The sequence below is a fragment of the Camellia sinensis genome, chromosome 1, assembly GCF_055761805.1.
Source record: "Camellia sinensis isolate YWXY chromosome 1, ASM5576180v1, whole genome shotgun sequence".
Taxonomy (NCBI): domain Eukaryota; kingdom Viridiplantae; phylum Streptophyta; class Magnoliopsida; order Ericales; family Theaceae; genus Camellia; species Camellia sinensis.
This window is the reverse complement of record NC_138961.1, coordinates 244,824,048-244,848,697: the sequence shown is the minus strand read 5'-3', so window position 1 is coordinate 244,848,697 and position 24,650 is coordinate 244,824,048. Positions and strand designations below refer to the sequence as shown.

The 24,650-nt window shown below is 33.8% G+C and overlaps 2 protein-coding genes across 5 annotated transcripts; one reads left to right on the top strand and one right to left on the bottom strand.

The window, feature by feature from the left end:
• Window positions 1-3,857: 3,857 nt before the first annotated feature.
• Window positions 3,858-10,699, top strand: LOC114264188 (phosphoglucan phosphatase LSF1, chloroplastic). Of its 3 annotated transcripts, none has more exons than XR_003629870.2 (10): window positions 3,858-4,377; window positions 4,630-4,736; window positions 5,594-6,047; window positions 7,188-7,256; window positions 7,877-7,998; window positions 8,101-8,316; window positions 8,720-8,860; window positions 9,047-9,159; window positions 9,677-9,821; window positions 10,055-10,699. XR_003629870.2 is itself a non-coding variant. In XM_028204781.2 (10 exons), the coding sequence occupies exons 1-10, from the start codon at window positions 4,054-4,056 to the stop codon at window positions 10,172-10,174; spliced, it is 1,776 nt and encodes a 591-aa protein (XP_028060582.1). In that variant the 5' UTR covers window positions 3,858-4,053; the 3' UTR covers window positions 10,175-10,699. The 3 variants fall into 3 exon arrangements, 1 of the variants encoding a protein (XP_028060582.1); XM_028204781.2 differs by having other exon boundaries at window positions 8,720-8,825; XR_014347856.1 differs by lacking the exon at window positions 8,720-8,860.
• Window positions 10,700-11,500: 801 nt separating this feature from the next.
• On the bottom strand, window positions 11,501-18,703 carry DEG1 (DegP protease 1). Of its 2 annotated transcripts, none has more exons than XR_014347857.1 (8): window positions 18,106-18,604; window positions 17,717-17,839; window positions 14,310-14,481; window positions 14,012-14,049; window positions 12,953-13,151; window positions 12,595-12,798; window positions 12,346-12,480; window positions 11,501-11,814 (listed from the first exon to the last, which is right to left on the bottom strand). XR_014347857.1 is itself a non-coding variant. In XM_028204798.2 (8 exons), the coding sequence occupies exons 1-8, from the start codon at window positions 18,516-18,518 to the stop codon at window positions 11,737-11,739; spliced, it is 1,311 nt and encodes a 436-aa protein (XP_028060599.2). In that variant the 5' UTR covers window positions 18,519-18,703; the 3' UTR covers window positions 11,501-11,736. The 2 variants fall into 2 exon arrangements, 1 of the variants encoding a protein (XP_028060599.2); XM_028204798.2 differs by having other exon boundaries at window positions 12,646-12,798; window positions 18,106-18,703.
• Window positions 18,704-24,650: the final 5,947 nt, after the last annotated feature.

The following is a 24,650-nucleotide window of genomic DNA, read 5'->3' as shown; positions in this document are numbered from 1 at the left end:
CCTAAGGATAATGCTTATCCTTAGAACACCCTCATTACTGCAAGCCAAGTGAGATGGCTACTTCCTTATGCTCGAATATACATTCCTGACCGAGCTGCTTTATCTTGGTCCCCGGTCGTTCGGGCCGTGTAACCGGAAGCCGATTTACCGAATTGTACCCTGCCGAACTACACATAGCTCAGCCCTCTCCATTGACAACATTTCGGTCCAATAAAAGATTACCTTCAGATAGGTAGGTCCAGGCCCTAGCAACCCATCTCTAGCCGACCTAGTGTCTTCTTAGCCTAAGACCGAGCTACATCAGCTCTTATATCGGTCCATTGCGCGGCCTAACTTTCAAAGAAGACTTTTCCTAGCTCGGCTCAATTTGTCACAAATTACCCTCTGAGGTTAGTTTGAGGGTATTTATGTAATTTCATATATTAATCCCATACCATAGTATTTCCTACAAACAAATCCTCTTTATCTTTCATCTTCAAATTAATACTACCACACCGTACTCATAATTCCATTCAACTTAATTCGCCAAACAAACATTACCTTAAAACTTATTACTAAAAAAATGTGTCAAACTATTATTGGTCTACCATCGCCCTACAAAATTCAGAAAACATTTAGTTAAGCTCAATCAAATCAACCAATTACAATCAAGGATAAATTACATTTTACCCTTTTACGTTAAGTAGAGTATTTTTTAACTTTGGTTGAATCTTTTTTCAATTTCCTTCGTGATTTATTTTTTTTTAATTTACATTTTAAATTAATTTTTATTTAAAATTATATATAAAATAAAAAATATCGCATTAATTATCACATAAAACAAAAAATATTATTATATTAAAATTTAAATTTAAATTAGAGTTATATATAATAAAATATTTTTATGTTATGTGATCGTTAATATTTTTTTATTTTGTTTTTATTTTGTACATAACTTAAATTTTAAAAGAAATTTAAAATATAAAAGGTAAAGTGAGAAAAAAAAATATGAGGGCCAAGTTCGGCATGTGTCTAAAAAGTCAAAAAATCAAAAAATTACTTAAAAAGTTAAAAAGTTATCACTATTCACTAAAAGTAAAAAAGTACGGCTGCACAACTCTCAATCCTAATTTTTTCCTATCTACTAATTTATATAATTTTTTAATACACAAAGTTATCTCAAACAATTATATATATATTTTAAAATTTTTAATATAAAAAGTAAAAAAATACATTTATTTAAAATATTTAAAACAATCATAAAGGCAAAAGTTAAAAAATAATTAAAAATAAAACCAAAGTATAATATATCCAAAAACGTAAAGTCCACTTTACAACGTGGCAATGTATCCAAAAGCCAAAAAAGATGCTAGATCCACGTGCAAGCGGGTCCCACGCTTGTCCACGTGGTAGTGTGTCTTACCAGAAATTATCACATGGTTAGGAATCGTCACGTGATATTCTAGGGAGGTTGTGATTCATAAAAATAAAAATAAAAATAAAAATTATAATTTTATGTTAAGTAAAATAGAAAACATGAGAGAATATGGGAGTGGTTTGAAATGATCTAAATAAGTGTATCTTTTGATTTTTTATAAAATATGAGTTGGGTATGGGTTAGATTTGAAGTGATGTGTTGGAGAGGTGATGTGATTTAAATAAGATAATGTGACTTAAATAAGATAGTGATTTTTTTGACTTTTTAACTTTTTTAAATCAGGCCAAATAAGGCCATAATATGATAATTAGGCCTCGTTTGGGAACAGACTAATTTAATAACTTTTTGACTAAAATATGAGTTAAAAAACTATGTTTGGGATGACTTTTTCACTTTTTACGAAAAGATATGCAAAAGGTAGAGAGAAAAGAGAATCTTTGACTTTTTGGTATGAATTGTTAGCTTTTTAACATTTTTTGATAACTTTTTGACTTTTTAACTAAATGGACTGTTCCCAAACGAGGCGTGAAAAATATAAATACGTGGTACTTTAAAAATATTTAATAATTTTTTCATGATAAGATGGTGATATGGAGAAATTATTTGGTGGTCCTGTGTATAATGACGTAATATTTTAAATATATTTTGATTAGTAAAAAATATAAGATTTATAATTATATATTGAATAATAAAAAAAGAAAAAAAAAACATTATATATAGGCCTATTTAAGATGGTAAAAAGTGATTTTTTGATTTTTAATCAAATTTTTAATTTTTTTAGACAAATAATTTGTGAAATTAGTAAAAAGTTACTTTTGACTTTTTCGATTAATATTTGCTTATGATGTCAAATCACAATAAAATGATCAAATTATTTCTATTAATTTAAAATATCTATAACTTCATTCATGCAACACATTTTAATTCATAAAAGATAAAAATGTAATTTAATCAGTAATTAAAAATCAACTCCCAAATAAAAAAAAATATAAAAAAATAGACAAAAAAAAAATTGACTATAAGTCAACTTTTCAAAATAGCCGAGAGTGATTACTGAGGAATCGAAGAATATCAAATAATTTTTGGGTGATGTGCTCGCCAAACGAAATCATATCAATTTTGAGAAAGATTAGAGAACTGTCCAATGAGATTATATATAATTTTTCGTTTTCAACGCATGTAATTATTAGGTGTCTTGTCATGGATGGCACACCGTGGAGAAGATATTAGTTGGTTTTGGGATATTGTCCCAAGCCATAGCGGTTATAACTTTGTATTAAGGTCAAGTTTGACATAATTGAAAAAAAGATAAAAAGTTAAAAAGTTACTATCCTATTTAAGTCACATTATCCTATTTAAGTCACATTATCTTATTTAAGTCACATCACTTCTTTAATACATCACTTCAAACCCAACCCAAATCCAACCCATATTTCATAAAAAGTCAAAAAATACACTTATTTAGTCTTCCCAAACTAGGCCTAAATGATTGAAAAATATATTTTATTCGTTTCAGAATAATGGTCATTTTAAGTAATTTTTTTTATAGTATAATTGTTACACTTTAAAAAGATTGATTTTCTAAAATTATTCTTTAATAGTATATTTTTTTGAGAAATATCAATATTATAATTGTATTTTTTACGTTTTTAATGAATTTAAAAAAATGACAAAATAAGAAATTTATGGTTGCGTTTGGTAGAATTTTAGAATTATGATTTGAGAATATAGTTGTATTTTTAGTTTGTGAGTTTTAGAATTATGATTTGAGTGTGAAAAATTTGTTTAGTTATGAATTTTGAAAAGAGTTTTGAATTGAGTAATGTGACATGATATTTGATTCAAAAATTTACAACTCATAACTAAACACATAACCTAAAATTCTATTCAAAACTCATAAAAAATTAAAAGAAAAATTTTAAAATATTTTTTATTTAAAATATAAAAATAATAGGTGGCAAAAAAAAATACGAACACTGTTCCGGTCAACCGACCAGAGGTCCGAGAAACGTCCAAGAGGATGACTAAGTATACATGTTTTGAAAAATGTATGTGTAACCAATTTTTGAAAATTGTAAGCAAAAAGAGCATCCAAAACATGTTGTGAAATCATGTTTGGAAAGTTCCACCAAATATAACCTATATTATTTTTGTACTTAATTTTTATAAATAGACTAATATTTTGAGATAATAAAAAATAAAATATATAACTTATATTTTGGAATAAAGAATACGGAGACTGTGATTGACTGAGGCCAAGTTTGACATCTTCAAAATAAAGTCAAAAAGTCAATAAGTCACTATCCTATTTAAGTCATATCACTTCACTTCAAATCCAACCCATATTTCATAAAAAGTCAAAAAATACACTTATTTAAAACATCCCAAACAACCGTTAAAAAAAAAAAAAAAAAAGAATATAGGGATTCCTGGTGCACCTTACCGTCACTCTGTGGCTTCTCTTCCTCAATCATCCACCAGCACAGGTTCCCAACTCCCCAGAAGCAGCTCGAATCTCACTGCATATACACATATACATATATGTATGTATATATAGTGATTCATAGAATTCCATCTGCAGAGTCAATCACATTCCATTTGATTGATTTCCTGAATAAAACCTAGCAGATTCAATAATGTCTTCGCTGCAAATACTGATGAATTACGGGGCTCTCAACCACCCGCCATTCCTGGGAAGCTACTCTTCGGCAGAGAAGTTCGCTTCGTCTTCTTTTTGGGGCAGAGATTTGAGTTTGATCAATGGAGGCTTTGTGGTTGGTTGTGTAGAGAAGTGTGGATCTAGTCGCAGAATTTCTAGGGTTTTGGCAATGTCTTCTTCCTCTGGTTCAACGTTCAAGATGAATCTTAATGAGTATATGGTGATACTCGAGAAACCACTCGGTATTCGGTTCGCACTCTCGGTCGATGGCAAAGTCTTCGTTCATTCGCTCAAAAAAGGGGTTAGTCATCTTAAGTGCTTTGAATTCTTAAACCATGTTTCAATTATTTATTACGATTCTTATCATTGTTACTTATTTATTTGGTTGAATTTAGTTGGCGAGTCGCTTTCATATGATGCTTAGCGTTTGCAGTTTTTGATTTATTTATTTATTTATTGATATTTTTGATAAGTGAAATGGCATTGACTAATGACTGGCGTGATATGCAATGTGATTTGTAGAATTTACTTAATCAGTAGATTAATAATGCAGGGTAATGCTGAGAAATCAAGGATAATTATGGTGGGTGACACATTGAAAAAGGCAAGTGAATCACCTGATGGAAAGCTTATTGAGATCAAGGACTTTGGAGATACAGAGTATGCAATGCCCTTTTTGCTTTGTTTTCATTCTAGCACTACTCCATAATCATATCTCAATTTTTCAACATCAAACTGTTTTGGTGGGAAGAATATTGAGTGTAATGGTGACACCGTTTTATATGGTAAAAAACTGCAAAGGTCATTAGGTCCACAAAGCTCGTCTCCTACTAACCCAACAATGTTGTAGTCCCTATTGCAAAGAGAGATTGTTCAATGTATGGTGATATATATCCGATGGAGCCATATACTAGAAAATTTTAAGTTGCACTCCATGATGTTCTTGATGTATTAATTGCTAACTTACTGTGAAGTGTCACTCTGTTCTTCCAATAGATAGCAAATTAGTTATATACTTGATTTTATCATTAACTTCTTACAGCTATATAAATTTCAAAGGGTTTTAATTGTAGAGTAACTTGAGAGTAATTATAATCGATAACTCTACCTTCCAATATATAATAAATTATCTCTGTTCTTGATTTTATCATTTAGCTTTCTATAACTATAACTGTATTTGGATGAGTGATAATAAGAACTATCCTACATGGAGTATGCGAAGAACAGATCTTTGGTTACCACTTTGGGATTGCTTTTGCATGTATTAAAACTTGATCGTTGGAGACCATATTCTTTCCTGGTGAAAGTGAAATATAGATGTGCTTTATTTTCTGTCTTTTTCATTCACATTTAACTTTGAATGTAGTTCAGTTTCTTGACTTAGAAAATACTAGAGTTCATATGACTTGGAAAATACCAGAGCTCATATTTCAATGATTGAAAATCACTTCTTTTCATCTCTGTATACAAAACACACATGCATTTCTGGCTATCGACCTATCATTTTGGTTCTGCAGGATGATAAGGAAAGGAAAATCTGGACCTTGTAGCCTTGTACTTGAGAGACCCTTCTCTCCTTTTCCTATTCAACAACTGCATATTACTAGTGATCTTGATATTTTATATAATAGAGGTCGTGTTCCTATTGCTACTTGGAATAAAACTATACTGGCATCAAACTTGCAAGCTTCTGAGAGCAGCGGAAATTCTGGGTTTGTCATGTTTTCCTCAAAGTTTTTAACAACTCAAGGATGGAAGTTGAATAATCAAAATGGACACATTCATCCACAAATGCAGAAAAGCACATTTGCTGCACCCTTGAGTCAACTTGTAACCATTTTCTCCGAGGAAGAGTCAGGAGATGCTGAATGGGGACATGGGAGTTTCTCATTGGAGGAATACACTAAGGCACTGGATCGTTCGAAAGGGGAACTATACTACAATCACTCTCTTGGTATGCGCTACAGTAAGGTGTGATGTAGAGCTTTTTTTTTTTTTTTTTGCTCTATAGCATTGATTATTTTGCCAAATCTTTACATCTTTACAATAACAAAAGTTGTTAGTTGTTAGTTTTTTATTTTTATTTTTTTGTTTATTCAATGTTATGGTCATATTGGTTTTTATTTTTTGTTCTTAAAATTGGCTCCCAATCCTGCCTCCCTATTTAGTGAATGTTTGCCCTTCTTGTAAAGACTTAAGAGAAGATGAATCAAGGTTCACTTATTTTTCTATGGAAGTATGCGAACACATAAAAGAAAAGTAGTTGGCTTTGACAAATAGAGTTTACTTTCTAGATTGTTGCATGCTTGACATGCCTTATTTCTGTGTTTGAAGGCTGTCTTTTAGGAGACCACCAATTTTCCTGCTGGGAAAACCATCGTTCTGAAGGTCTTGGGCATACACTTTTTGATGAATCCAATGTTAAATAACTTTGGGTAAAGGTTTTGGTTGTGAACTTGTGAGTACGCCCCCAAAAGTTGAATTAAGGCCACCTTGTGTGACAATATTTAAAGGAGTTGTATGTGCATCAACGATCAATAATTAAGTAATTAATTCAAGGTACAATTTAAATAAAAAAAACAATCTATTTTCTCATTTTATTGTTTTTGAAGTGAATTGATTATGAAATGAAGTAATAGCAAACTTGAGAACATAAGCCAAATTTAGCAATATCTCATATTTAGACAAGGGAACATTTATTTCAACCATTTAAAATAACTTATTTACTGTTTTGGCTGCATGCTGTAGACAGTGGTATGTGTTCTGTGGGGGATTAGTGCATGTAGATTTGAAGTATGGGATACATTCTGTACCATGTACCGTTTTGATATAGGTTCTCTTTGTATGTGCATGTATTATGTTGTAGTTAAAGTTTTCTGTACCATGTACCGTTTTCTGTACAATATTGACTTTTATCAACCCTGTCATCTTTGACTTAAAGTTTTCATAATATGCCTGTTAGATAGAGATGTTGAGAAGACTAGAGCATGTGAACTTGAATTAGATAATTGTATGCAGCAGGGCTCCAAATCTTGTATGAGTTTAAAATATTTTAGTCTTGACCATGAAACTTTCTTTTCTCGGCCTAATTATTGTTTTTTATTTTCTTAGATTACAGAGCAGATATATGTGGGGTCATGTATACAAACAGAAGCTGATGTAGAGACTTTGTCAAATGCGGTGAGGGCTGTTATGCCTTTCTTTTACTAGTCATTTTTTAGTTATTTTTATAAACTTATAATTTGAATTTGCACACAATTATCTATCCTGCTATCTGAACTTCTAGTAGCATGCATAGATGTGCACAGTGAAAGAGGTTTTTGTGTGTATAACGGCAGTGTCTTGTCTTGTGTAATTAATACATATATTATTTTCAAGAGCCTTGCATGTGTCTGGTTGGCAAGGTAGGAGTTACATGCTCGGGTTTGAGCAGGTCAAGTTCTTTGGAGCAGATCACTTTTTGGACCTTGATCTATTTGTCCTTTTACAGATATCACATTTCTTTAACTTGTTAAGGGGAAAAGTTAATCAGAACCAGAAACTAATTTGTATTAAATTCTATCAATAAAGTTCCAGTCAACTTCATAAAACAATTTCAAAATTACACTGCAAAAGGAATTTAATTACTTTAATATTCCTTTAGACGGAATTTTACAGTTATTTTAGGTTCTATTTGTGTTTATGTATTTTAATTTTCCTGTTGATACCCTTCACTTTTTTTTTTTTTTTTCTTTGAGGATCTAGTTGTTTCTTGTTCACTTGCTTGCTTGCTCACAACAGTTGGGGAATGTCTGCCTCAGGGAGTCACTGCTGTGCTGAATTTCCAGAGTGGAATTGAAGCAGAAAATTGGGGAATTAATTCAAAATCAATCAATGAATCATGCCAAGGGTTTAACATCCTTATGATTAACTATCCTATAAGGTAACTCAAAGCCAAACTTTACTTTTATAGCCTTTAATGAATGTTCTGTCATGCATGCTTACCTGGGATGATGGCATGAAACATTTCTGATTTCTTTTGCAGGGAGGTAGATTCATTTGATATGAGGAAGAAACTACCATTTTGTGTGGGCCTGCTTTTACGCCTACTGAAAAAAAACCATCGTGTTTACATTACTTGCACCACTGGGTTTAATCGATCCCCTGCTTGTGTGATTGCATACCTGCACTGGATGACAGATACCTCCCTTCATGTTGCCTACAATTTTGTCACCGGATTACATTCTTGCAGGCCTGACAGGTTTTTCCACTAACTGTTTTATCTCTGCATAAGTCATTTGACATTGCAAAATTAATGTCTCAAATGCTTTCTCTCTCAAGATAGTTGTATTAGGAGCATTTGTTGACGATTCACATATTAAGTTTTTCTGGATTATAATATATAAGCATATGCCTAGAAATATTGCTTTCAGGACATTGTTGACTAGCATCTGAGGATTTGGCTCTTGTGCTTTAATTGGTCTCTGTTGCACATGTCTGTATCATCTCAACTATTTCTCATTTAAATCTTAAAATAATTATGTTACTACTTTTTGGCATACATTACTTTATATTATACAAAAAAAAGAAAAGAAAAGAAAAAGAAAAAATATGTCTTCCTTTATAAGAAACTTGATTAAGCATGTGCTGCAATTTGAATGCAGACCAGCAATTGCCTGGGCTACATGGGATCTAATAGCAATGGTGGAAAAGGGCAAACATGAAGGACCTGCAACCCATGCTGTGACTTTTGTGTGGAATGGGCGTGAAGTAATTCATGGCTTCAATCTTTGTTACTACTTTTAGTATGGATTTTTTTAAATACTTAAAATGTGTAGCAAAACTTTATGGTGTTTTATTTCTGAGAACTTATTGTTAAGGGATTTCACAGCATCTAGGATTTTTGCCAGTATTATTCATTAATTAGTTTACATTTATGGATTTATTAGTTTTGACGGTGCTATTTTTATCACTTCGTCTTCCAATTGCAGGGGGAGGATGTATACTTGGTTGGAGATTTCACTGGAAACTGGAAAGAACCAATTAAGGCTGTTCACAAGGGTGGCCCAAGATATGAAGCCGAAGTTAGACTTTCGCAAGGGAAGTAAGTTTCTTCTTTTTCTGTTTCTAAGGTCCTACCCTTGAAATCTAACTTTTTAACATTCATTGAAATTTTCCGTTAGGCTGCTCATTAAGCGTCATCACGCCAAGTAATGGAACAGAAAACCTTCATAGTTCCAAAATTAGTGCTTGGGATTGGGGCATGTATTGAGCACACCTTTGCTACAATGCATTCTTCTCATCTTATTTGAAAAATCAATTGGCATTGCATATTTGTGCTATAGATGCATTCTGCTTTATCTTGGTTGACATGATGCTTGTGTTTGCTGGCATATTTTCTCTATTTTTTTTTTCCTATTTCTCCCCTTTTTTAGTTGGGTTGGGGGTAGGAAGGGAATTATAAATGTTAGAAATCCGTGGTGAATCACACAACCATAGGTCAGTCATCCTGACTGCTAAAGCTCATTGATCAGTGTTTCTACGGTAAAGGACTCGGCTGTTGACATTCTGGCCCTATTACCTAGATTTCTGTATAAAAGTAATTATATTTATGACTTCAGGTATTACTACAAATACATTACTAGTGGGCAATGGAGGCATTCAACGGCTTCACCAACAGAAAGGGATGAAAGGGGGAATGTTAACAATATAATCGTGGTCGGTGACATTGCCAGCGTGAGGCCTTCTATTCAACAACAAAAGAAGGTACATGTGTTCCATTTTGATACTTCTGACTTAGAAAGCATAAAAAAATATTGCTGTTTTAGCTTTGTCATATAATGATAATGTCTTGTCGTTGATGTTGATGCCAATGTCAACTGAAATTAATTGGAGATACGCGAACATATTCAATCAGATTTCAAGCTAGCAGCATCCTTGCAAGTTGAAGTTCATTATATCATCATTGTGGATGATTGTTTTACTCTGGTATGTTTTAGGATGCAAATATCATCAAGGTGATTGAGAGGCCGCTGACAGAAAATGAGCGCTTTATGCTGGCAAAAGCAGCTCGATGTATTGCATTCTCTGTTTGTCCAATTAGACTAGCCCCCAAGTAGTTGTGCATCCTATACTCAACAAGTCCGTGGTACCCTGGTGTAGACCATTATACCCCTGTTGTAGACATTTCAAGACACTGGTCATGAGCGAGAGAATCGAAAACTATGATTCTAAATTTACACGTCACACTTGTGAAGGGATGGAACCTTCAAGGTTATTATTACTTCATACAACAATTTCAAAAAGATGTTGTGCCTGCATGGATGAAATTTGGCACAATTGACAAGGTTACTTCTTCACTTTATTCAAGGCCTTATGGGGGAGGACCAGTATAAGTTCAATATCATCAAATAGAGTTTTCTATGGATCCTGTGGGTTTTTGGTTCTTAGCATTCTGAGCTGTACATGTAGGAGCCACGACTGTTTGTCTGTTCTTTTTTTTTTTTTTTTTTTTCGCAATATATAGGGAGAAATAAAAATAAGACAACCTACAATTGTATTTCAGTTGTAATGTTCCCACTGTCCTGCACATACCAAAGGGATAAACTACTCATATATTCAACAGCATATTTCCTTTGATTTTATAGCACATTTCTCTATAGATAAACAGCATGTATTTACAGTGTTGGTGCAACCTTTCCCATCTCTTCCATCAATCAATAGCAGTTTTTATTCTGTAATAATAATTTTGCACTTACATACAATATGAACGCTCGTCTATCCTCTCACCTCTAAGAAGTGGAAATTTATTAATTAGTCCTATTAATTAGATTTATTTACCAACAAGTCTTACCTGATAAATTTATTATTATAAATTTATTTATAAAAATACAAAATTGATAAATTTATCAATAAGGACTTAATAGATAATAAAGTCTCATTTAACAACCTTTAGTTTTAATCAAAAAGTCAAAAAATTACTATAAATTGTTATATTATTATCTATTTTTTTGTACATCTTTCATAAAAAATCAAGAAGGTACTAAAATGGCCTGTTTTCAAATGAGGATCAAGTCCCAAAAATAAAATCTGTTAGTAATTTATCCTCAAAATTGTGTTGGTGGATTTCTTGTTGGCTTTTTGACTTCTATTAGGCCAAACCCTTCTTTGGAGTTCGGAAATCCTTGCACACACAATATATCCCCTAAGATAATATAAATCCCCAATACAATAAAAAAAATAATTGAAAGCACTAAAAGTGATGTTTTAATAGCACCGCTAATGATGTGGCAGGATGTCTTGCCCACTACCTATGCCTTGTATTTTTTTTTTTGGCATTCCCAATACTTTAATATTATTAGTGGTTTTTGTTTTTTAGTAGTATGAATCATTTTCGAGTACAATATAAGTCCATGATCAAAGCACGCATATCCATGAAATACAAGTTGAAATGCAAACCACTGCCCAATGATGCAGGATAAAAATTCAGCTCATACAGTTGAAACACAGCCGTACAGCGTTAACTCATCAGTGTACTAGCTTTTTATATCAACATCGTACAATAGCTGGAATATGTACAACACCTATGTGGTGAAACAATTAATACACAAACATGCATTTTTTCGGCGGGGTTGTATTTGTATCATACTTGGATTTTACATGCTCGTCGCATTTGAGCCAATTACGATTCATCAGCCTTGGGCTCCAGTAATACAGGGATCTTCTCTTTGTGATCACCTCGCAGCACTTCCACAGTCACCTGACCATAAAAAAGACAACTGATTATTTCACTCATAACAATTCCATTTAACAAAACTTCTTAAATAATAGGTAATTGGAACAATTATGTCAGCCCATGTCTGGAAGATCATGAAATCAACTTGTACATAGGAGTCTGATTATGCCCAACTGTCATTAGGACCCAAGAAAAAAAAGGTGGGCGAGGCTCTCACTAGAATGAGGTCTGGAGGAGAGACTATTCTCGTGACTCAAACCCTTGCCACCAGCCAAGCCGTCCTTTAAAACATACTTTTAGGAATTTGATAGCAGTCAATTCTCAGGTAATTTAAAAGATAATATGCCGACACAGAATGACATTCTTGACCATTTAGAACTATTCTCTGCTTTATAGTGTAAATATCCTACTTTCATCCAAATAGAGAGAACTTGTTTCAATAGTGCATATGTGTAAAATTACTGAACCACAACTGAAAAATATCTAGAACCACCTTAGAAACAAGTAAACAGGACATGTAAAATGATCCGTGAAAAAAATTAAATGAGTGCATACCTTATCGCCCACTTTACATTGGTCAAGAATTCTGTACAAGTCACTCCCATTAGAGACCTTTTTTCCATTTACAGATGTTATAATATCACCCAATATAAGTCTGCCGTAAGAATCTCGTTTAGTTGGTTGCAGACCCTGAAGAAAAGAATAAATCTGCTTTACATGCGCATGCACAATCTTCTAAGATCAAAAGCACAAAGAAGGAGATTTCTAGACCAAACATCTTTGAAAAAAGAAACTAATGCAAACCATTTTTTCAATTATAGGATAAAACAGTCGTAAAGATCAAAATGATCATACTGCTTTGCCAGCTGGACCATTTGCAGGAGCATCTAAGACAAGCACCCCACTAACTCCTATTTGCTCAACAGACTGATCAGGAGCAAACTTGATTCCTAATATCGGTCTTGTAACTTTCCCAAACTTCACCAATTGGTCAACGATGCCACCTACCTGGACATGTAATGAATGTGTATAAATGATTCATCTATAAACATGAGAGAGAGAGAGAATTATCTATTTCCTCACCAATTTCATATGATCCTTTAACTAAAGATCTCATCCTATAAATTGAGGAAAGGAGAAAAAGGTTGAACTAATAACCCACCGTGTCAACTGGTATTGAGAAACCAACGCCAGAGGATGCGCCGGAAGGAGAGTATATAGCTGTATTTACCCCAATAAGACTTCCTGAACTATCAAGAAGTGGGCCACCACTATTTCCAGGGTTGATGGCAGCATCTGTCTGGATAACATCCTGGATTGGACGCCCAGTAGCAGCAGAACTGATTTCTCTTCTAAGCCCACTACAGATAACTTAAAGAATGAGTTATTAAAATGTGAATAGTGATATAAATATGAGCCAATATGTAAACATATAAGTGGGTATTAATATAGACGTCACTGACATTGTAACAGGTTACCTATAGTTTTCCTTAATAATCCTGATAATAGATGCCTGCAATTATTCATTGTACTTGACTGCAATCACAACTTTCCTACTTGTCATTAGTAACTGTATCTTGTTTACATCTATTCATACTTTGAGATGGCTCCAAAGTGTAGAATATCAGAACAAAGATCAGGCACCAAAATCTTAATACTTACCATGAGAATGGAAGGCCTTGTGCCTTGAGAATCTTACTTATGTCACCATCTCTTCTTTTGTTATGTTAAAGAGGTGTACGTGGCTATATTTTGCAATATTTAACAGTTCCACAATTTCTCCCAAACTTTTCTGTTTAATCAAAATTTACTTCTTAGCAGCAATTTTGACCCCAAAATAAAAAAATAAAAAAAGAGCACTAGTTTTCACAAGAGCCAAATTTAGAACTGTTTCACTGAAAATTCAGATGTAACTAAATTATGAATTTTTTTTATAAGTAGAAGTGTATTGATAAAAATAAAAATAAAAATAAAAAAGCCACCTAAGCGGGGAGGACGTTGTACACAAAAACCAAGCTAAAAGCTATACATCAAGAGGCATGTACAGACCTCCAATGAACTGAGCAAAAGATTCAACAGAAAAAAAGGGCACTTCTCTCTCAACCACAAAAACAAGGAAAGGAGCATAGATCCTTTAATACTACTAATTGGGATCTTAAAACCCCATCAAACAGTCTCATGTTATTCATGCATTTGATGTAATGATACGTGAACATCATACCTGATGACACCAGTTGTAAGTGTATGGTCAAGTCCAAACTGCAGAAACATTGAGGTAGAAGTTAAAAACAAAGAAACTTTATGTCAATTAAATTCACTGATGATTGAGCAAATCAACTGTTCCAATTGCCACTCAAAATTCAAAAAAATTTCCACGATTCTATAATTTATCACAATCCCATTTATAGACCACTTAATACATCATCAATGACAAGTCCAAAGAACAATAAGGCATTAAAAAAAAGAAAGAAAAAAAGCCAGGAACAAATTTTTTTGTAAATACATATTTTCACACTCACAGGGTTTCCAATGGCATATACTTTTTGGCCAACAAGCAAGTCAGCTGACGCACCAACAGGTATAGGCCTCAATTTGTCTTTGGGTGCATCAACACGCAATACAGCGACATCTTTATCTTGGTCAAATCCAACAACTTTTGCATCATAAGTTGACTGGTCAGCAAGAGTGACACTGCACAAAACTAACACTAATTCAATTCCAGACAAAATAAAACATCTTTATTAAATTTATAGATGATTAAAGGAACAACTACAGATCAAAGCCAATGTCAAACCATCGCATTGTCAACGTCTATGAGTATAAAGGAATTCATGCATCCCAAGATACAGAAATTAAACTTCATAGACATATGCAAAAGGCATCTAATAACTTGAACTGTAAAGCGAAGAAAAAGCTAAAATCAATAAAATTGGAATGAAGAGAAGATACATATTTGCATATACAAAATAGTTCTGTGCTATCTAACACCAACTCATCTTAACAAACAAACCAGAAAACCCATCTACGGGAATATCATCTATAAAATCAGAGGCATATATGTTTGTTCTCATTTCCTTTTTCACATTCTCTTATATAATTCCTCTTGTTTTCATAGCAACTTCAACCTGGTTGGTTTGGGATCAAGCTCTCTAGAGTCTACTGGATTAAGGGAGATGACACCGGAAGCTTGCATTCCAAATAGATTCAATTTGTTAGGTAGGTCTGCAACATTATTTTTTAGAGGGAAATGATTTAAGTAGGAGGATGATTCAAGAAGAGGATAAGTGTGGGATCACAGTGTGGTGGATGAAAAAGAATTTCATATTTTCAACAAGTGTATATAGGCAAAGGAATTATGGTCCTTGTTCAATGGGGCAGTTTGCTGATAGAATAGTTAGGTTGCCCACGGAATGGATCATCAAAGTGCTGAATGGATCATATAAGGACATTCCACCCTCCTTAGTTGTGAACTTAGGATATGGAGAACTGTTCGAAATCAAAGTAGAAGCTCCTTGGTGAAAAATCTAAAATCCCTGACATATTGATTTGTGACTATGTTTCCATTTTAAGTAGTAAATAGCAATCCCAATCAAATAATCAAAGACAAATCGACACAACGATTTTACGTGAAAAAATCACAATTGGAGCGCCTGTAATTGTGATAAAAAAAAATCACGGGCAAAAGTCACAAAACAATATACTAAGAAAATACAAAGGAATTACACAAGTGTACTCTCAATTACCTAGTGAATCCGCACCCGAATCGAACCGACCCCTATCTGCCTCTTCAAGTCCTGTCTTCGCCTCGGAATTGTCTTGCCCAACGTTGAATCCATAACGCCGATATCAAATCCACGACAATGAGCCACTCCGAAATCCACCAAAACTTTAGGCTCAAGTTCCACACAATCCACCGAAGAACAACTCTCTCTTTTATAAATAAAACAAACTAAACAAACCCTTTAATATAATCCACTCAATTCATGATTAAACTCTCACAGATATCAAAGGAAACAAGTAAAGAAACTCTAGATGAAAACCCTAATACCTAAGAAGAAGATTTGAAAGCCGTATCCTAGAGACTGAATTAATCGTAAATTTATAGAAAACAGAATCACGATCTCCGCTCGAGCGCAAGAATGGCCGCTCGAGCGAAAAATACAACTTCTAGTGCTTTTTCAAGTGAGTGAAACTTCTGAAAAGTCGCGATCTTTGCTCGAGCGGTCAAACAACTTCGACTGCAATTTTGCTTTTTGCTTCGAAGGCGCTGTCCCTCGACCCCGCTTGGGCGCTGCCCCGAAACCGCCAAGGAGCGCTGCCTCCTGGACCCCCGCGAGTTGATCAAGCAGCTCGATCCCCGACATAGTCAGCGAAGTGGCAAACATGATAGGATTAAGAACACAAACTCCTCTGCATTGGCCCAATTTGGATTGGATTCACATCTAAATACTTATAACCTCACTTAAATAAAAGATCGAATAAAATTACGACTGAAAAGAGTTTTGTCAAACGGGATTACCAAGAATAAAAACCTAACCCCAAGTGTGTGGAGAATGCAAAATATTTGATCATGCTACAAGTTTGTGTCCAAGTAAACCGAAAACTCAAGCTCCTAGTAAACTCAAACAAGAGTGGAAGGCCAAAGAAGTAGCCGAGACGCAAGAGGAAGGCAAGCCAAGTGAATGGGTTGAAGTGAAAAAGAAAAAAGGCAAGGATGTCGTTGATGCTCCTATGGTTAACTTTGTTCCTACACCTCCTCCATCTTCATCGAATGCATTTAATATTCTCAATACTTGTGTAGCCAATAAGGAGTTTCTTTTTGTGCAGATCTTACGAGCATGCTTAATGCGAATTGTTCCTCTTTGAAAGTAACCCTTCAAAAGATATACCGAATGAAGAGGCTTCAAAGGAAAAGAAAGAAATTGTCGGGAATGTGGGTAATATAAATGGTTTAGCCACTAGATGATCTTCACGTCCCAAAGGAGCTCCCCAATCCCTTTCAGATGGAACATTTGTTGTTCCATAGATAAACCCATCTTCAAGAGTGAAAAACAAGAAAAAACTTCTTAAGAGAATTGCTAATCTTAAACTTGCTCAAGAGGTAAGCCTCTCTATGAAATCTAAGAAATCAAGTTGTAAGACTCCTATGAAATCGTAGGCATGTCTGTTGATTGTTGCTTGGTCTAACTTTTGGATTCTCCTTGTATGTTTATCTACTTGTTAGATTTTTGTGTAAAAGCTAGGCATGTTTTTTCCCTCCTTGAAGGGAGTGTTGCCTTTGGACATGCAATGAGCCTCACTGTAATATCTATTTAAACAAAAAAAAAGGTCATTTTAAGGGGTTATTTATCTAGGGAAATAAATTTATCTAGGAGTTTTGTTTAGGAAGTTGAGTTTGTTTAGGATTTTGTTTTGTGCATGTCTCTTATAGAATTAGTTTGCTTTGCCTATATATATGGCTTTGATATAATCGATTTATCAGACTTGATATTATTTGAGTAATGAATAATTGAGATTGACATTGAGATATTGCTTTGAGATAGTGATCACTGGTTTTTCCCTCTTTATTCCTGCTTCTATCCTTCTTCTCCTTCTACGTTGCTCTTTCTCTAGTGCTACATCATGGACTCATGGTTGACAATGAAGAAACACAAACATTAAAACAATCAAATGATATAAGGTTGAAAAAACAATGAAAGGCTCTCTTAAGGTATACCGCATCTTTTTTCTTCTAATTGTATTTACTGCTTTGTATCACTCAAAGTAGAACCTTTCACAATTCAAAATTTACCACACGGAGAAATAATAGATAATGCCATTTAAACAATATGCAGCATTGTTCTTCATCAACTAATCAAAGTTGATGTGGAACTTAAGCAACAAACAAGCAAATACAACCAAATAAAATGAACAAAAAATAACCTACTTCAGATCAGATGCACCGCGAATCACATGATAATTTGTGACAATATGACCCTGTTTGTCCCAGACAAAGCCTGATCCAGACCCTTGAGGCACTTCCAGCACATCCAATGTAAAAGCATCCTGCCTAAAACACACCACATCACTCCAAATCAAAATTCCCATGCCCTAGAACTACTTTAATCAGTGCTAAACAAACAATTATATTACACATCAATTTCCATTCAAAAAATCACCATATTGACCTTAATCTCCAAACTACCTCATTTAAATCAGTTCACGGAACTGTTTCATGCAAATTCTTCTTGTAAAACACCAAAAAGATAATGAAAGGCATAATAAATTAATTAATTAAAAAAAAAAAAATCCGACAAATTCAAAAACATAACATACCGGACAGCAAGATTGGTGATATAGACAACGGAAGGCGTGTTCTCTTGGAAAAGACGAACCGTAGCGAGCTCATCGGACTGCAATTTCCTCGGCGTGTTGACTACGAAAGCCGAAGCCGAATCGACATCGGCAACGAAGAGAGCAAAAGACAAAGCAACGGAAGTGCAGAGAACGAACAAAGAATCCAAAGCCGACGAGAATTTGTGATCGGAGCCTGAGGTGTGAGAATTGGATTGAGAGGAGTTGCGAAGAGCAGAGAGAATGGGACTGAGTCGGCTAGGGTTTCTGTAAAGAGAAAGAGATTTAGAGAGAGAGAAATGGGTGGTTCTAGAGCGAGAAGAAACAGAAGAGGAGAGAGAGAGAATGGGAGGAGTTGCAGACAAGTTTGTGGAAAGGAGTGAATGTGCAGCCATTCCTGCTTGGAAAGCTGCTTCGAAAAGAGACTGACTCAATACGCTAGGTTAGCTATTTATAGTTTTAACAACCACCACATATGTGCTCTATAGAGTTTTAACAACCACCACATATGTGATCTATAGAGCAGCCGAGAAATTACACGATAAAAGGGTCAATACGGTGAATATCCAAATCCAAAAACTTAGAAAATTTATTCTTATAATTTAAAAATAAAAATAAAAAAGTAACACAGGTTTTATTTTATTTTATACAAATTGGTATCCTTTAGGCCCTGTGTTTGGGTGTAGGAGATGGAATGAGGTTAGAATAGTGGTGGGGTCACTTAATATTATGTTTGTTTGTAGAGTTTAACAATGGATTGATAAGTCGAAGGCTTGAAGATGGGCCTTGCATACAGGTTTCATAGTCTGTCCCAATACATGGTATTGAGAATTTAGTCCGTTGGTATTAGGGGAGTGATTACTTATTTACCTAGGGCTGTTCAAAAATCCGTTCAAATCGGTAATCCGGACCGAACCAAACCAAACCGCAAGAATCGGTTCGATTTCAGTTTAAGAAATATAAGAACCGTAAAAACGGTTCGGTTAATGGATTTTATGAAAAAATCACAGTTCGAACCGAACCAAACCGAATTTTAAAAGATATATATATATATAATATCAAGTTTTATTTTTATTAATTGGTTTTTTTGTAATTTTAATGATATTAAGATGATATAGATATGTAATGTTGAGTAATGTCTTAATATTATTAGTTTTTATCATGAGTTAAATGTAATTAGTTTGAGTAATTATTTTGCTAATATTAACAATTTATTCTTGTAAATAGAAATTTTTGGAATCGTGAACCAAACCGAAACCGAACCGTTATTTCGATTTGGTTCTGGTTTGATTTTACAAGTGTAATGGTCTGGTCTGGTTCTCAAAATCACAGAACCGTTAGGATCGATTCGGTTCTTGGATTTTCTCAGAACCAAACCAATCTGGACCGTGTACACCCCTATATTTACCCATCGTTGCCCTAGCTCATCCTTGGAAGAAGCAGCAGGAGGAGGAAGGAGAGGCAAAGAGAGCTTTCATCTTCTTCATCAAAATTTCGATCTGAAAGATTCAGTCTGCCCTACTCATCTTTAGAAGCAACAACAGCAAGAAGGAGGGGCAAAAAAAAGCTCTAATTCTCTTCTTCACAGTGTGCCCTAGCTCTCTTTCATCTTCAGATTTTCAATCTTCAGATTTAGTGAAGCATTTGCCGTATCGGTAATTTTTTATTTATTTATTTTTTTTTGTTAAGCAAGTTATTATTAACTTGGTGGTTGGAATTGGGTTTTGTTTCAAATTGGGTTATGCTACATCTACTTCAAATTGGGTTTTGTTTTTTTTTTTTTTTGCATTTGGGGTTTGAATGATATATTTTTTTACACATTTGGGGTTTTGATTGCTGGTAATTACTACAGACATCCAACTGTTGATTGCTGGGGTTTTAAATACTCAATTGTTAATTGCAATAGATTTTCTTACCGTGCACAATAATAATCAAACCCATCAAAAGATTGGTTCAGACATCCAACTGGCCAAATTTTTTACTATGAAAATATGGAAATCCTCTTTAATTAACTGGTTGTCTACATGACTTATCAAAAGAGAGAAGAAAAAAAACTGCCTAGATCCTTTTCCATTAATATTCTTGTCTTAAAAAAATTTAATCTGTGACAACAACAACAAAATTTCATATACCTCCACCTCTTTAGTGGGTACTTGTATAAAAAGTTTCGAAATTACCTTTTCTGACCTATGCATGCTGCAGTTGTCGATAGTGGATTTATATGAATCTCAATGTTCTTTTGCCATTGTGCTTAACATATTAAGTTGGATTTCAAGTGCTAAATTTGCCTCTGATAACTTTCTCCAAGTTTCTAGGGCCTTTTGAGGCTCAGATTTTTGCCACTTCTTGACAGCACCCACCATTGATATTGTGGATGATCCTCCAGCCCCTGGTTCTCCTAGTAATTGCATATGTATCACAATCACTAATAGCAACCAATAAAGAAATTGTGTTCCCATGGTTTCTAGGGAACATAAGGAAGCACTTACCAAGTGTACACCTTTTTTTCAAAAAATGGAAAAAATAGAAAGTTGTATAGCAAATAAAGAATGTTGGTTAAGTCAAAGTCTTATATGTTTCACATCTGGCCAGTGGGGTCCTAATGAGAAAGTTGCTCTGATTAACAAAATATGTTAGGAAATGAAAGTTCTATTTTGCATTTTAGTGAAAATCTGTAAGAAAATATAAGATTTGGGGAAGATGATATCATTCTTCTACATATACATAAATTTCTTCATCTAATTTATGTAAAAAATAAGATAGACAAGCATTCTATGAATTCCTTCATCAAAGTTTTGTATCAAATACTATTAATCTGGCGCCAAAAGGCTTTCAGCCATAATTCAAAACAACCCAGTTGAGTTAACTATGATTTTGTTTTCTTAATATGATTCATTCCTTCAGGGGGGGGACATATAGGGAGGAGTAAGAGATAGCATAGTAGGTTGTGACATTAGAAAATTGGACTGTTAAGTGTGAAACCCTAGAATCAAGTCTAGGGATATTCATGTAAATAAAGCCAAAATGTCAAGTCTGTCCTCTATCCCCTGCCAACACCCTAAAATCTTGAATTGACAAGAGCACAATTAGGTTATTGCCTTCTCAAGGGAAGAGATCAATGACTAATGATTAAATTAATAGTCATTGAAAGTTTTAAATTTAATTACATAATTTGAAACTTTAACATTATGAAATGTGTTTCTCATGAAATGAACTACATACATACCATGTATTCCTCATTCTAATACAACTAATAAAAGAGTATGGGAATGGAATATTCAAATAATGGGTTTGTATCATTCTTGTAATAAAAAGGACCATTCTTGTAAGAAATTGCCCCTTTTTTCTTGAGTAAAAGTAGGGAACATATTTACCTATTCATGTGTTTTTTCATATATTTTTGCACTAGTGTTTTAATGGCATATGTTGTAGCCAAAGATTGTGTATTATAACTAAATGCTTAAGTTGGATTTCTATTGAAAATAAATATCTTTCATTTTCTTTGATATCTTTGTGCATCCATGTAGTGCTAATTTTGTGTGGAACCAAATTATTTGTTTTTCTTTATGTTTTATTTTTTATGATCTTTTCTATTTCTTTTCTGTAGGAAATTAATATTACTTTCACATTGTTAACATGTGGTATGAAAAAATTTGAACAATGCTCTTCTTGGTAATTCTTTGCGGGAAAGTCTATAGTATATTTTGTTCAAAAAATGTACGGTACATAGAAAATTAATGGCTAAGATTGAGCCACATCATTAAAAGTGACCTGCTAAACAGGTCACTTTTTATAGTTATGAGCCAAAATCATATTTCTTCATAACTATAATCAAATTGATCATAATTTAGTTATAACCACATCTCATAACCAACACCATTTTGTTCATAACTAATACCACATATTTCATAACTACATCTCATAACCAACAGCATTTTGTTTATAACTAATATCACATATTTCATAATCATAATCATATATCTCATAACCAACACCACTTTGATCATAACAAATATTACATATCTCATAACTACTACCCACGTAATTCATAACCACATCTCATAACCAGCCCCTTTGAGTTATAACCAACATCACATATCTCATAACCTCTAGTCACATATCTCGTAACTAACACCTTTTTGTCATAACCAACATCACATGTCTCATAACCACTAGTCACGTATCTCATAATTAACATCTTTTTGCTCATAACAACACCACTTTGATCATAACCAACATCACATATCTCATAACCACTAGTCACATACCTCATAATTAACACCTTTTTGCCCATAACCACACCACTTTGATTATAACCAACATCACATATCTCATAACCATTGATCACATATCTCATAACTACTACCCACATGAATCATAACCACATCTCATAACCAACTTCTTTGAGTCATAACCAACATCACATATCTCATAACCACTAGTCACATGTCTAATAACCAATATCACATATCTCATAACCACTAGTCACATAACCAATATCTCATAACTCATAACCAAACACCCTTTGACACCACTTTGCTCATAACCATTACCCACATATCTCATAACCACTAACACATATAGCATAACCAAGCACCCTTTGACACCACTTTGCTCACAACCATTACCCACATATCTCATAACCACTAATACATATAGCATAACCAAACACCCTTTGACACCACTTTGCTCATAACCATTACCCACATACCTCATAACCACTAACGCGTATAGCATAACCACACACCATTTGACACCACTTTACTCATAAGCATTATCCACATATCTCATAACCAACATCACATATATTATAACTACTAATCACATATCTCATAACCACACCACTTTGATTATAACTATCATCACATATCTCATAACTATTAATCACATATCTCATAACCAAACACCCTTTGACTTATAACTATACCACTGCTCATAACCAGAATCACATATGTCATAATCACTAATCATATATCTCATTACGTTTACCCACATATATTATAACCACATCTCATAACCAGCACCCTTTGTTTCATAATCAATATCACATATATCATAACCACTAATCATATATCTCATAACCACTACCCATATATAGGGGTGTAAATTTGGCCCACGAGCTCGCGGCACACCCTAAATTCGCTCGCACCCTGGGTAGGCCCAACCAGGCTCGAGCCTAAGCCCAACCTAAGACCCTGGGTTATGTGTTCTAGAGCCCGGCCCGGCCTGACCCTGGTGTGTTATGGAGTGTGACCCATCTCGTGAGATCGGCCTGGAATTTTCTTCCCCATTTGGCCCGACCCGACCCCAACGGCTCCCTACCCTCCTTGTTTGTGCAATGATAAAAAATTTAGAACAAAACAATTTGAAAGAGTCATATAACCGTTAATTCCACCAACAACCAATTTTATTTTATTTTTATTTATATATATATATATATAAATTAACCCCTCTCTCCTAAGTCCTATAAATATCACCCTTCTCACATTTTATTTCTCACAAACAAATCTGTCTCTCAAACTCTTATTCTTTTTGAACTCTCAACTCTCTCAATTAATTTTGAAGTGTCATCCCTAAGTGACAATTGCAATTGATCACCTATCTCTATTTTAGATTTATTTTTAGTCATAGTATCTTCATTAAAAATAATACAAATAATATACAAACGATATACTTTTTAAAATATCTATATACACTTATAGACATATATATATATATATATAAATATATATAATTTAACTAAATTTTAATAAAAAATATGCTGAAAAAATTATCTACTAAATAATTTTTCTCCTAAATTTTTTTCGCAACTTTTCTTCATTTTTTTCTCCACTCAATTTTCTTTCCCTTGATTTGTCCTAGTTGTGCCTGAGCTCTCACTACAAGAAAAGTGGGCTTAAAAGATGGAAGCATTTGCGACGGCACACTTGCCGTCTCAAAAAATCACTTTTTGAGACGACATAACTTGCCAATTGCAAAAAAAGTGAGTTTTTGCGACGGCACAACTTGTCGTCGCGAAAAAAGGGAGTTTTTGCGATGACATTATTTATTGTAGTAGAAAAATAGAGTATTTGCGACGGCAGAAAATGCTGTCCTGAAAAATGATAGTATTTACGACGACAGAGATTGCTGTCGCGAAAAAAGACAGTTTTTGCGACGGCACCAACTGCCGTCGCAAAAAAAAAAAAAAAAAAAGATGAGTTTTTTGCGACTGTAATAGGCACCGTTGCAAAAAAAAAGTAAAATAAAATAAAATATTGTATCTTTGAGACAGCTTCATAAATATACAGTCACAAAATGGTTTGAATAAATAAAACGGTATTTTTCTGTCGCAATTTTTTTTTAAAAAAACGACATCGTCTTACTCTTTTGATATAACATTTCTCTCTTCACCAATTTTTTCATCTTCCTATCTTTCTGTCTCTTCTCTTTCTCTCTTTCACTCATCACTCTTCTTTCTCTATGTGTGTGTGTGTGTCTTTCGCTCATCTCTCTTCTCTCTATCTCTGTCATCTGTTTCTCTCTCT

Bases quoted from the DNA above. Each gene is read 5' to 3' on its own strand.
- LOC114264188 (XM_028204781.2), top strand. From the start codon at position 4,054: ATGTCTTCGCTGCAAATACTGATGAATTACGGGGCTCTCAACCACCCG. The intron at 6,048-7,187 runs GTGTGATGTAGA...TTATTTTCTTAG, and splicing joins TTGGTATGCGCTACAGTAAG to ATTACAGAGCAGATATATGT. The intron at 7,257-7,876 runs GTGAGGGCTGTT...TGTCTGCCTCAG, and splicing joins TAGAGACTTTGTCAAATGCG to GGAGTCACTGCTGTGCTGAA.
- DEG1 (XM_028204798.2), bottom strand. From the start codon at position 18,518: ATGGCTGCACATTCACTCCTTTCCACAAACTTGTCTGCAACTCCTCCC. The intron at 14,482-17,716 runs GTAGGTTATTTT...AGTTTTGTGCAG, and splicing joins CGCGGTGCATCTGATCTGAA to TGTCACTCTTGCTGACCAGT. The intron at 14,050-14,309 runs GTGAGTGTGAAA...ATGTTTCTGCAG, and splicing joins TATATGCCATTGGAAACCCT to TTTGGACTTGACCATACACT.